This window comes from Alosa pseudoharengus, unplaced genomic scaffold, assembly GCF_046254945.1.
Source record: "Alosa pseudoharengus isolate Yale_2024_CS ecotype anadromous, Long Island Sound unplaced genomic scaffold, YU_APseudo_1.1 YU_APseudo_1.1_scf_20, whole genome shotgun sequence".
In the NCBI taxonomy this organism is placed as follows: domain Eukaryota; kingdom Metazoa; phylum Chordata; class Actinopteri; order Clupeiformes; family Clupeidae; genus Alosa; species Alosa pseudoharengus.
Genome location: NW_027468664.1, coordinates 13605729 through 13618853, shown reverse-complemented (window position 1 = coordinate 13618853; position 13125 = coordinate 13605729). Strand labels below are relative to the sequence as shown.

Genomic DNA, 13125 nt, shown 5'->3' with positions numbered 1-13125 from the left:
CTCAATCTCTTTCTCTCTCTCTACGCCCTTTCGAGCACTCACTCTAGAAATGACTGCCTCCAATATATCGGGGGAATTTTAAGGTTTATTCAACTAAAAAAGGACACTTAAACTTGCACTTCAACCTGTAACAGACCTCACGCAGTTCTGGTGACCTGCAGAGATATACTCACAACAAGTAAACAGTTCTATGAACTGAAATTTCCCTGTACGACCAAAATTTCCCTGTAGGAAGTACGAACGCAGGTCACTTAGCCTGGGAATACCCATATGAAAATTTGGCAAATTGAGATTTGCTCTGCAGGTCCGTCTGGCGAAGAGGATAGAGTCTGCTAGTCCTTATTGACTATTAGGCCTACCTGTTTCACTAGTATCACTATCACTGAGTAATCATTCTTCTATGTTGTTTTTATGTCTTTTAATTATTACTTTTAAAAACTATTGCCCTTAATAGATGTACTATTACTTTGTGTGTTTTTGTAAACTATTCTTTGATTATTGCCCTTCTATGCTTTTATTAGCTATTACTGTTTGCTTTTGTTTATGTAAAGCACATTGAATGACCTCTCTGTATGAAATGCGCTATATAAATAAACTTGACTTGACTTGACTTGACTAACTGTGATAAAGTCAATGAAGTTGACAGACAAAAGGGGGTTCCTATTGATTTTCTGTTTCACAGCAAAGACATCGGGTTATTATCTGACTTGTGGGGTTTTATTTTTTTCACCTCAGTGAGTGGGATTCCCTCCACTGCAGCATCCAAATCTCTCCATCTTTGCAACAGAACTGCCAGGAAAGAGAGAGAGAGAGAGAAAGAGAAAGCTATCTCCATCATCATCATCAGTTTGCCAGGCGATCTCTGTATCGTTTAACAGCCTGACAGACATGACAGACATTGAGAGGCCCCATAATTGTAGATTTCTTGAGTTTCAAACATTAGTCACAGTAACCCTAAAACAGGGTGACGTCTACTTTCTGAAGAGACACACGGGCAGTCAGTCACTTTCAGCCTTCAATATCTACTTGAGAAAAAGGATCGATCGTGATATAAAATGAAACTGTCTGGTCCCAAACTTCACAAGTCGGATGACACGAGAGAGATGACGAGAGACAGGCAGACAGAGAGAAAGACAGGGAATGAAAGACGTGATGCACTGCACCTGCTTTTCACAAAAAAAGAGAATGTCTCCCGTGAGGCTAATGTTTCTAAAACCAGAAGAAGCATGGGCATGGAGCATTTTTTATTTTTTTTTTGCTTTGGCTCCATGGGTAAACAAGCAACCAACAACCACGTCATCACCATGAAAGATGAGAAAGAGAGCAAGAGAGAAAAAAGGAACACAGAGGAAAAGAGTGAGAGCTGGAAAACTTGACAACCTAGAAACAAAAGAACTGTTGTGTCAGAGGCAAAAAAAAAAAAACAATCCACCAACAACTGCATGGATGGAAGCAATCAGTTGCTATTAGCATTGCTAGATGCCACAGAGCCCCAGAGAGGGGGAAAATAAAGAGAGAGAGAGAGAGAGCAGAGCAGATACATGAAACTTGCTGTGCTCTCTCTTCTTCCGACCAAATCACTGTGATCAGGCCTTTGTGAAGGTCAGCAAGCTGCGCTCCAAACAATAGCGAAGCCAATGGGATTGAATGGTCCGCCGTAACGCGGAGCGTTTGACCTGTTTAAATGAATTGTATGTGTGGCTGTAGCTGTGGGGATAAAGAGGTCTTAGGGGGTGATCACACAGCGCTGCCAGCGACTGCAGAGGTTATACATAACCCTGGCAGAACTAAGAATAAGATTCTTCACAAGCATGAGGACTGGGTGGATATTACTGCAAGCGCTTCTGAAAGAGAAACAGAGCAGTGGGTGAGATGGGTGGGAAAAGAGAGAGAGCGAGAGAGAGAGAGAGAGAGAGAGAGAGATAGGAAACATACAGAGAAAGAGAGAGCACGGAAGAGAGAGAACATGGCCTCTCACAATGGAACTATGTGATAAGGGTGTGGTGTTCATTTTTCCTCTTTAATTAGAAAGAAGGATGGAAAAAAAAACAACAAATGGTGAGAGTTTTCCAATCAGAACCACATCTTCACAAGGCCAAACAACACAGTTTCTGCCTTTCTCTCCCAGCTGAAAAAGAAAAGAGTAAGAGAGAAAGAGTGTGAGAGAAAAAAGAGAGAAAGAGGGAGATCCAAAAACAGCATGGAAGCATTATTCCATTCCACAGCGAGTTTTATACCTCCAGGGCTTTTTCCTGGCCCAAAACAACACTAATGTAGCACCTCAGTAGATCATGCACACACACTGTCTTGATCTGGCCCAGGCAAACATGCTGTAGGCCTACTGCGGAACTACTGCTATTCTAACATTGATAGAAATATAAAATCAGCTAGTTCCTTGTTTCAATTTTTACAAATGATAGGGGCTTTTTCTAAATGAGACTGATGAGTTATGAAGTACTATATTAAGTCATGCTAACCTGAACATGACGAAGAAGCAACTAACTAGCATGATTTGAGATTATGACAATGAATAAGAGACTACTAGCATGGAGTCACAATGCATTCCGCAGATAAGGTAGTGCTATACTTAATATAGCAGTGTCAGATATAGGACTACTGAAGGGTGGAATGGGTATATCATATCACACACAATATATGCAAAAGTCTGTCTTGTATATATATATATATATATATATATATATATATCAGAGGAGGCTCCTTCATTGAGGAAAGGGAGGAACACCCTCCCTAAAATTTCAGAGAAAAAAAAATAATATATTAAGTGAATTACTATTCTGATAAATTACTGTTAATATATTACTATTTGAACATTTTAAATGAACAAAATCGTTCCCCTAGGTCAAAATGCCAACAGCACCCCCTATCGCAATTGAAAATTACTGTATGGAGGAGCTTCCTCCTCAAGCCCCTCATTTAAGTCCATTATAAACGCCTCGGACCCCAGCGGCTCGTGAATCACGTCGTTTTCAATGGCCAAGGGAGGTAGCTCCTCCGTACAGTAACTTTCAATTGCGATAGGGGGTGCTGTTTTTTGCGGCAACGGTGAACTAATGAGCAGCTAGCTGCTCTGCAAGCAATCTGCAGTCATACAACGAAGAGTCTTGTGTTGAACGGAAAGCTTGTTTTTTTGCTCCTGAAATAAACAGTACAATGGAATCAGAGGACAAAGTCCATCTTTTATACATTCAAATACAGTGCAAAAGTTAGGATCAAAGCAGGAAGACCAGATCCAAAAATGAAGGATGGTAAGGCTAGTGTAGTAGGCTACTGAATGCTACATAGGCTAGTATGACAAATAGCCTACTCCTGACTAACTGGTAACGTTAGCACAGGTCTGTCACAAACGTGGACAGTTCAGGGATTTGGTGATAAAAATAAAAACATTTTCGGATAGTTATGCGTTGTTATAATCATCCAAGTTATGCCTCAACTAAACAATTGTTAAATGATGTTCTTGTTGTTAATATGCTCTTGTTTTCACCGTTCTAACTGTATCTTTGGATGGTTACATTGTTAATGAATGTTTCAGACCATAATGCATTCCTTTAATGACGTCTTCAATAACATTTGCCTTTCGAGTATAAATTCCCACTTAGCTATTACAACCTGTCTTTAAATAATAGCAATTTGGCTTTAAAAACATTAGCATGTTACAAATAACCACTTTTAAGGTCTATTTTTAATGGTCAATAGTTACATGGTTTTATATAACAAGTGTCTATTTTTAGTATTATAGACTTTTTTGCAAATGTATTACATTGAGCAAAACCTCCAGACTTTTCATAATTTTGCACATCAGGAAAACAGTGTTTCATAACTAGACCTACATATCTTCCCTGACTTCCCAGACCTAAATTTACATTTATTTACATATACATTTATTAATTTAGCACTATTATCCAAAGTGACTTGTATATTTAAATTATATTACAACGTGTATTGTTCCTGGAGGAAATGCACAATGGTGGAAGCCAAGAACTGAACCCACAACTTTTCTGGCTACTGCATGCTAGCCTAGCTCCTTAGGTCAGACCCCCCCCCCCTCCCCCCCCTAAGAATGTCAGAACAGCATTTATTGCACAACATTGCCAGTTAAAATGCTAAATAGTACATTCTGCTGCTATAAATGTGTCTGGGTAGGTGGCCTACATACTTGTTCACATATGCCACCAACACCATCACAAACTTACATTTGCCACTAACACCAATCAAGCGGACATTTCTTCCTCCGTTATTTTTTTAACCACCGGCCGCCACTGATATATATATATATATCATGGATATACTATGAAGCACTCTATAATCTATCAATAACAACACACTTGGCCCTTCATGGGCCTTCTCCAGCACAACCCCGTTTCCTACGTTACTATGGCTACAGCTGATCTTGGGGTCAGTTTGAAATTTGCTTAATGTTTCTTTGCACTTCTGGTTTGATGTCAACTGCATTTTATTGGCTCTGTACCATACTCTGCAAAATGACAATAAAGTTGAATCTAATCTAATCTAAACTTTCGCTCTTTAAAGTGCTTTTTTCCAAAATTGTTGTATTGACAAGCAAAACACTTTTGATGGCAGACCATCCCAAAAATTATTTGATTATGCCACCTTCTCATGTCAGACTGATAGCACATAATATCACTAAAACATTATGGGCTATTGATTGAGTGATGCACCAGAGCAGATATCAGATATCTCATATAACTCACTGGTAAGTACAATAATCTGTCAAAGTCAAAGCCAATTCTCAATGACACTGAACAAACATATCATGAATGAGCCAGTGATGTTGGAATACTCTGACTTTGGCTTTCCAATGTAGTGGGAAAGCCATCACTACACGATAAAAAAGTGCATACATCTGAATGTAAAATGTCAAAATCTGCTCCAAACAGATAGGCTGTTGTCTCCACAAATGTTCTATTTTGAACCCTGGATGTTCTTTTGGTGACACATTTTATAGAAACCCTTCACTGGGAACAGCCCTTCCATCCGTGGTGTGGAAATATTTTTAACAGAACCACCCCAAAACAATCATTTCTCTTTTAAGACCCACCTCAGGTCAGTTAGCTCACCTAGCCAACAAATGCAGCCAGTCATCCAGCAACCCAAAGGCCTGAGGCCTGTGGTTTCCACTACACCATCAGGTATGCTGGATTTGTCTTTTTGGTCCCAACAAATCTCTGGTGTGCAGGCCTTAGCCAGGACACTCCAAGCCAAACCACAAAGGGCTTTCCTTACTCACTCAGTCCTCCGAGAGCTTGGCCCAGTCACCACTGCACACTGCCATTATTATCTAATAACACAGCCCCCCAGAAAACACACACACACACACACACACACACACACACACACACACACAGACACACACACACACACACACACACACACACAAACACACAGACACACAGACACACACACACACAGAGACATACACACACCACCAAAGGCTAAATGGCTAAAGCTATATGACACACCTGCCATGCAAGTGATCCAGAGTACGGTAGCTTGATTTATATAAGTGGGTATTTGTGTAGTGTAAACATTTGAAACACTGCACTGACTTTGAGATGAAGGGTGCTTGTAAAGCTTGTAATGATTTTTCCACAGTACATGATGAAGGAAATAAGGAATAAACCTTCACCAAAAGTGAAAAACTTTCAAAGGTTCAACATATTTTGTCAGTGACAGTCCAAAGGGGATACACCTTGACATTTTATCTTATTAACAACTTCCTAAAAAAGGGCATATTGCAGTTTGTGATTTTTCATTTGTAGACGCAAGGAAATGAAATACATTTTGAATTTCTTCCATTGCAGGGGAAATAAAGGAATCCTGACAGTTTTTCTTGATTTCATCACAGATTTCGCATCTGTCCTGATCACAGAATGTTGTATTTTTCCACACGTTTTCGGAAACACACTGGGCATGAGACCCAGCTCTCATAAAAACTAAATGGGAACCAGTCTGTAGTTTGATGTAGGCCAAACAAACCCAATTTATCATTGACTTCACCAGAAATCTACAAACCAGTATTCACTTCTGTAGCAGTATGGTAGAATAGAGGAACTTAGAAGAGGAAGAGGTTGAAGACTGTGTATCACTAAGGCAAACACATCTAAAGTGGTCTGCAGTTGCCTAACAACTAACATTTAAACATACATCACCTTAAGATGCATTCCCCATTGAATAACTACAAGTAAACATGTAAAATGGTCTCTCTTATATTGGTTTTGGAAACATCTGTCTAAGTTGATGGCTCCTACTGCTGTATAACCCAATAGCTACCAAGCACATGAGACGCTGAGGCACTGAGCAAGTATGACACTGAACAAGAAGGGGTGAGTAACTAAGTAGCAACTAGTCATTCGACTTACTTCTGACAAGGTTCTCATGGGTGTGGCCTCCTCCTGTCACATGCTCCAGCGTTGCGCTGGACTGTGGTTCCCCCGGAGACCGAGTTTTGGTTGTCGATGTGGCGTCTGGTGATTCACAACTGTCATTGTTGCATGCACCGCCTGGAAGCGAAACAGAGAGGATGACCTCATTCGCAATCCACATGAAAAACCACAACATGGAAACGATTGTTTGTGTATCTGAACATCAGCGCTCAATTGCTACCTCAATCTATTTGGACACGCCTCAAGCGCTTCAAGAAGTGAAGTGTGCTGACGTATATTGAGAAGAAAAAAAAAGGTCAGAGCAAAAATGATCTTGGCTTAATATTGAGTGGGGGTTTCAGCTATGCCCTTAGCCAGATAAAACATATTCCTTTTTGGCACATAGGTTACACAACAGCGTGGGCGGACCAGGTAATGTGCAGGCCAGAGCTCTGGATCTCATTTTCTTCTCTCCTCGGCTTCCCTGCGCACAACTACCTGCCAAGCTTTTCACAGCAATAAAGACAGCATTCATCTAACTAGGGAGGGGGATGAGGGAGTGTGTGTGTGTGTGTGTGGGGGGGGTTGGGGGCTAGTTGGGCAAATGTGTCTGATAACTATGCAAGAGGCCTAAACAAACCTTTAAGTCTTGCAAGATTTAGCCAAAAATTGTCATTGTATAATTGATGAGTCTGAGGCAATTTCAAGTACATTCATGTGTTGAATGATTATTCTTTCAGTCACAGTGTAACGAGCCTGTTTGCTTCCAACTGAATTCAGTGATCTCTCTTTAAAAGTACAACTGGGATTGGGGAATTGGTGGCATCATTTTCAAGAAACCCCAAAAAAGAAATGAAAAAATAAAAATAAATAAATAAATAATGCATGTACTCGCTTCTTCTATTAATATCAGTGAAATTGCACAACACCTGAGGTGGCTCAGCTGTTTTGGCTCAAGAAACGAATGAAGAATGTCTCTGCAGAGCCACTGCAATCACATCTCCCCCCTTTTCTTTTTCTTTCTCTCTTTCCTTTTTACCTGAACAAAGACTATATTTGTTTCAACTCCCTGACTCTCACCCCACATCTTCTCAGCGGCCTGATGAGGGGACATGATGGATATGGTACAGTTGTTTTAGATACAGAGATAGATACGGCCTCATCTCAGCCATTGGTCTAATGCATAGAGAGCCTTTATTTATTTATTTTTTCCATGCCTGCGGCACCTCTCCTGAATCGATGCACTCTTACTAAGCTAAGCTAAGGCTGGCGTGATGCATCAAGGTATTTAGTGATTACAGTTTGAAATAAATTAGATCTATTCCCGGAACATAACACATTCCTCTGAGAGGGAAATCCAGCCATAACACTTTGAAGGTCCAGAGAAAATCCATTTGCCACCAGTGTCTGTGATTGCTTACTTTGTCCTACTTTGCTATTTTTTGACAGTGCTGTAATGATGCTCGGTATAAATAGAATGGTTGACGGTTCAGTGGCTTCTTTTTAAAAATAAAAAATAAATGGGGCAAGGCTTATTTTACATGTGATAATCTTATGGACAACTAGAAAGTTAATTAAAACTATAATTGGTATTGGGTGTTGCTAATAACCACCAACCCCCCTACACACATACACACAGACACACGTTCTGTCCTTTGTAAGCTTGGCATAGGCTTGTAGGCCTATACTGATGTCTGGTATTTCTACAAATATAATTTGAAGAAAAATAGGTTCTGCCAGATTATAATTTATAGCACATTTAAGCAGAAGCATGAAAAATATTGTCTTTTATCTTGAGGTAATGACACATTTATATGCACATATCTTAGAACACAAGGTGTAATTTAACCATATGTCAACGAGTTTTCCATTAACATAAGATGCTTTATATATTTTTTTTTTTAAAAAGTCACAATGCAATCTGGAAGAGTTACCTTGAGTGGAGCTGGGTAGAAGACGACTCGTCTCCTGTTGCGGGTCAGTCTCTGGCCCTACAGGCCCTTCCGGAGGTAACACTGTCTCCGCGGACATGAGACAGCCTCCTTGTCCAGACACTGTACACACCCGAAATTTTCTCCCCTTTGTAGTTATCACCCGTCAACCCTGTTCATGAAAATAATACTTCAATAAGTCTCAGCTACTGACATAGCGGGAATACTAGGGTAAGCTATGTTGATAAGCGCGCCTTGCTGTTCTTAACTGAGAAGAAAAGTGACGTCAACTTGCAAAATGTCGTTAAAAAGTTGTGGAAAGTTTTTGTTCCCCGCTCCCGACATTTGAAATGTTAACGTTAATTCAGCATACTTCGCAGTAAATGCTTGTATTGAGGTCTATCAATTAAATCATATTGTTACTTTTAATCGAAAATGCAACAGATTTTGTAAACACAAACACGGCGTTGATAAGTAGGCTACCTTTCAAACATGTCAACTCCCTTGCTTCAGGCTCGAGTTATTCCCATCCTCTTCAAACTGAAACACTCCGTTCCCTTCACGAGTGTCTTGAGTTATGTTGCCAAGATTTTGAGAAACAAAAAGTTAATGACAATAAATCCTAAATTCCACAAGTTGTGCTTTCTCAAGAAGTGCTTAAAATAATCACGGCGACTATGTTCCACCGCTCACGCTGGTTTTGCTACTTCGCTGAAGAAAGTTCGACTGAAACATTTTTCATCACATCCGGATTCCGCGCGCGACTCGCACCCTCACACACTGCCAGCTGCACCCGCGTGGTGCTTGTGAGTTCTTCAGCTGGGAAAGTGGACTGTTGAGACTGTTGTCAAATCAAGCCAGGTCCACGTTGGAAGTCCTATTTAAAATGATTTAAAACATGTTTACGCAAAATGTGAAGACCGCTAGATGGTGAGCTCTCTATCGGCAACTGGAATAAATTAAAAAGTTAGGCTAAGCTTGAACAGTTAGTGTATGCTATTATTGACAGGTTGTAAGCATCAGAAATGTTTTACTATATAGGCCTATCATAGCATACATATCATACAAATATCATAGGCCTATGATATGACTAATGCAATTTTAATTTAAGATGTGTGGTGATAGTTTATACATTAAGATTATGGATGTATGGAATTGGATTAAACTCTCTCTCACACACTCTCTCTCTCTCTCTCTCTCTCTCTCTCTCTCTCTCTCTCACACACACACACACACACACAACCCCCTTATGTCACCCCACAACCTTATGGCAACAATACCGGAGATAAAGTCCTGCGGAACATGAAAGCAGATGACTGATGTGAGTTATGCCCTCCTCATTGACTGGGTGAACTCCATTTTCTGCTCCTAATGCAGAAATCACTGCAGGTCTCTGGCATAATGATTTACGATGAATCTGTGTCAATGCTGAACTCCACAAACCCCACATAATCCATCTTGCAGATACGCCGGGTGCTGTGGAGTAACACTGCATTCCCCGTTTATAAGTGTTGAATCTATTACCTCTCTCATCCGTAATCACATGAGGCCTCAGTGCTCCTTGGACGGTAATTACTCGTATAGCGATGCTCCCTGACTCCCCCAACAAAGCTAAAATTCCCTGCCAGAGGATACCCTTATATAAGAAAAGTTTCTCATACAACATACAACCATTAGGGTTTTAGTCCACACAATGTAGGCCTATAGGCCTACCTATTTAGGTGGACAGTTTTCAATATTTTAAATATGGAAAAGACAACTTAATAAATGGAAGTCTCAATTGTAGCATAACAGAATTGAATTCATTCTGGAGATTGAGTTGGCCAATAACTTCAGTTTCTCGTAATGGTCTGAAACCTGAAAGCTATATGAAGAAGAAAAAAAAATAACAACAACAAATAGCTAGACACGTCCTTGCCTGTCCGTATCAGATAAACATATTTTTGCTGTTGAAAACAACTGCCCAAAAAGAGAAGGGCCCCATGAAGTGCACAAAGAGAACCTATACTGTAATGTGCCAACCGAGTCATGTTCGACTGTTCACTGAATGACATAAGATGGCCTGAATGCTGTGCGAGCACGCACATACTGTAATGTTATTTTTTTTATAACTGTGTTAAGTCGTTGTTGACTTTAATGTTAAGTATGTAGGACTTATGCCTTAAGTGTGTGTTCAGTTGGTGTCACCCTTGCCCGCTGTTCGATGCCAGAGTGGCCATCTTGGCTATATGTCTGTCTGTTGAGTGTTTCTGTATATCTGCAAATAAACGACAGAAAAGTCAATGATTTTTCCTGTCTGCCTTCAGTAAATAGTAGCTTTACGTCCTTGAATGTATGGTAAGTCTGATACTAATTCTCAGAAGATTTCCAGTGAAACCAACCTTGCCTGTTATTTACAGGAATGATTACCGGTCTTACAGACGCCTTCCGGGTGCCACTTGCTATTTCACTTGTGGTTAACAACCACAACCACTTTTATGAGTCATCATTAGCCCTCCTATACTGGGGCGATAGGGGCTTTTTTGGCACTCATTCAATATTATTGATGGGACAATTGTTCTTGGGATGAAAAAAGGAGCATAAACCGCTACACATACAGGCTTATGAACTGTAATAAGGCACTAATCCTTATGTGATGAACGCACACACACACACGCACACACACACACACACACACGCACACAAAAGACACACTTTATCAACAGAGAACAGTGAAGCCTTCAGCTTTACTCGCTTTCTAGCAATGTGGCAATCAAAAGAAGCCCTTCTTCCTGAGTGTGGTGTTTAGTTCATGGTTCACAGTGCGGCTGTCCCAGCGGAGGGTTCCAGTAAATGGCTTTCTGTGTACTCCACAGTGACAGTGCTGCTGACAAACATTCTCCCTGGTGTGAAGTGAAGTCATGAGGCTATGAGCTTGAATGAAGACTCAAGCAGGATGTGTTCATGTGTGTTTATGTGTGTGTGTGTGTGTGTGTGTTGAGGTTGGTGGTGGGGGGGTGTTGTCAGACTGTCACACCGTGTCAGCGCAGTGTCAGCGTGGCATCAGCTTCACACACACACACACACACGTGCATCTCACACGCGCATGCAGGACGTCTCTATTGACTGGCACTGTTTGTCTGGCACTGGGCCTGATTGCTGAAGTGCTGCCAACAGGATAGAGAGAAAAAAAACAGTTCAGTAATCCTCTCTCACTCTATCTCTGTCTCGCTATGGGAGTTCTGACATGCACACATACACACACACACAAACCTACACACAAAAACAGACACACTCTATCTTTCCCTCTCTCTCTCTCTCTCTCTCTCTCTCTCTCTCACACACACACACATACACACACACCATGTTTCACAGTACATGCGTGCATCAGAATTACCTGTCTCCGTGACTACGGCACTGACAGGAACACAAAACCGGCCGAGCGTGATTTTGGTAAACATTCGAGTTCATGAAGCGCTACATAGCCCTGGTTTCCAAGCACTGTAGCCATGGCAGCCGAGAGACGAGACAGCATGCCCTGCTAGTCACTATCTAAACCTGCCTCCATCCATCTGTGGTGCTTGTACTTTATTATGAATATTAAAGAAAAACGTAAAAAAAAATATACCTATAAAAATGAGATGTTGGAAGCGGACGAATAGGAACCCTATAATTAGCACTAATGAGCTTATTCTTCGGTTCTGTGATTGGAATGAAACTGGCTAACTTACAGGTTCTGCTCTGGAGGCCCCTATCAGCTCTAATGGTCGCCAGGAAAGGTAAGTGTGACTTTGAACCCTCGTCGGTTCAGTGCCACAATGCACACCCGTAACTGATCAAATCTTCAAAGGCTTTTTGTGCTGGAGACTCGGCAGAGTGAGAAGAACTTAATAAGTCTGCCTTTTGAAGGCCCCGCCAAAAAAAAAAGTAGGAGAAAAAAAAGGAGAATAAAACTGAACCCTTCCAATCCCCAGTCAAGCATGAAGACAATGACCCCTGATGACCTGTATGATAAATGGCATTATGGGTATTTTCACTCGTGTTTTGATCAGCGACTGTGATCAGCATATTCTGCCTTTTTTACAGGTCACTCCATCAGCACAAACCTACTGAGACAGAAAGTGAAAGCCAAAGAAAGAGAGGCGGAAGGAAAGAAAGAAAGTCAGGAGGAAAGAAAGAGAGAATGACAGACAGGAGGAAAGAATGAAAAACGGGAAATAAAGGCAGAAAAGAGGGAAGAAAACCAAAAAAGGGGAAAAAAAGAAAGAAAAAGTGTTGAGGTGTTGCGAGAATGGAAGAAAAAGCAAGAGAAAGGAAGGGATGAGATATAGAAATAAAGGAAGGAAGGAGGGGAAGAAAGAAAGAGAGAGAGCGTCAGAAAGAAAGGAAGAGAATGTCCTATCTGTATCCTGACCAGACAGAGGAATCTTATATGTCTGAAAAGCACATGGCATTTGCAAATAAACTCATTAGGACAGCCATCCTTGTGATCAGGCACTATGTAATTCAAGTAAATTGATTGATGATTAAAACAATAACAAATGTCCTCTAGCCCACAGGAGAGAGCATGGTGTGTGTGCATGTGTGTGCGTGTGTGTGGTACAGCTGTGTGATGAAGCAGCCGAGGGAGACGTGTGTGTGTGTGTACATCTGGACCAGCGTCTGGTATGACTTCAAGTATGCCTGTAATCAGTTGCAAATGTTAACGTGGGCCGGCCACTGGTTCATAAATATGTCTCTGTCAAAATGGAAAAGCAGGGAGGCCTTTAGACTGCTGAGTGCAAGGGTTGAATGACAACTAATGGCACACCTAA

The 13125-nt window shown here is 41.0% G+C and overlaps 1 protein-coding gene across 1 annotated transcript in view; it reads right to left on the bottom strand.

The window, feature by feature from the left end:
* mdfic (MyoD family inhibitor domain containing) overlaps window positions 1-9052 on the bottom strand; it is a 32053-nt gene extending 23001 nt beyond the window's left edge. Inside the window, exons 1-3 of the mRNA XM_076296614.1 lie at window positions 8816-9052; window positions 8336-8504; window positions 6399-6539 (exon numbers count right to left, since the gene is read on the bottom strand). Coding sequence (XP_076152729.1) covers window positions 6399-6539; window positions 8336-8432 — 238 coding nt within the window. The 5' untranslated portion in view covers window positions 8433-8504; window positions 8816-9052. The remainder of the gene's footprint in view (window positions 1-6398; window positions 6540-8335; window positions 8505-8815) is intronic.
* Between the last annotated feature and the right edge of the window lie 4073 nt (window positions 9053-13125).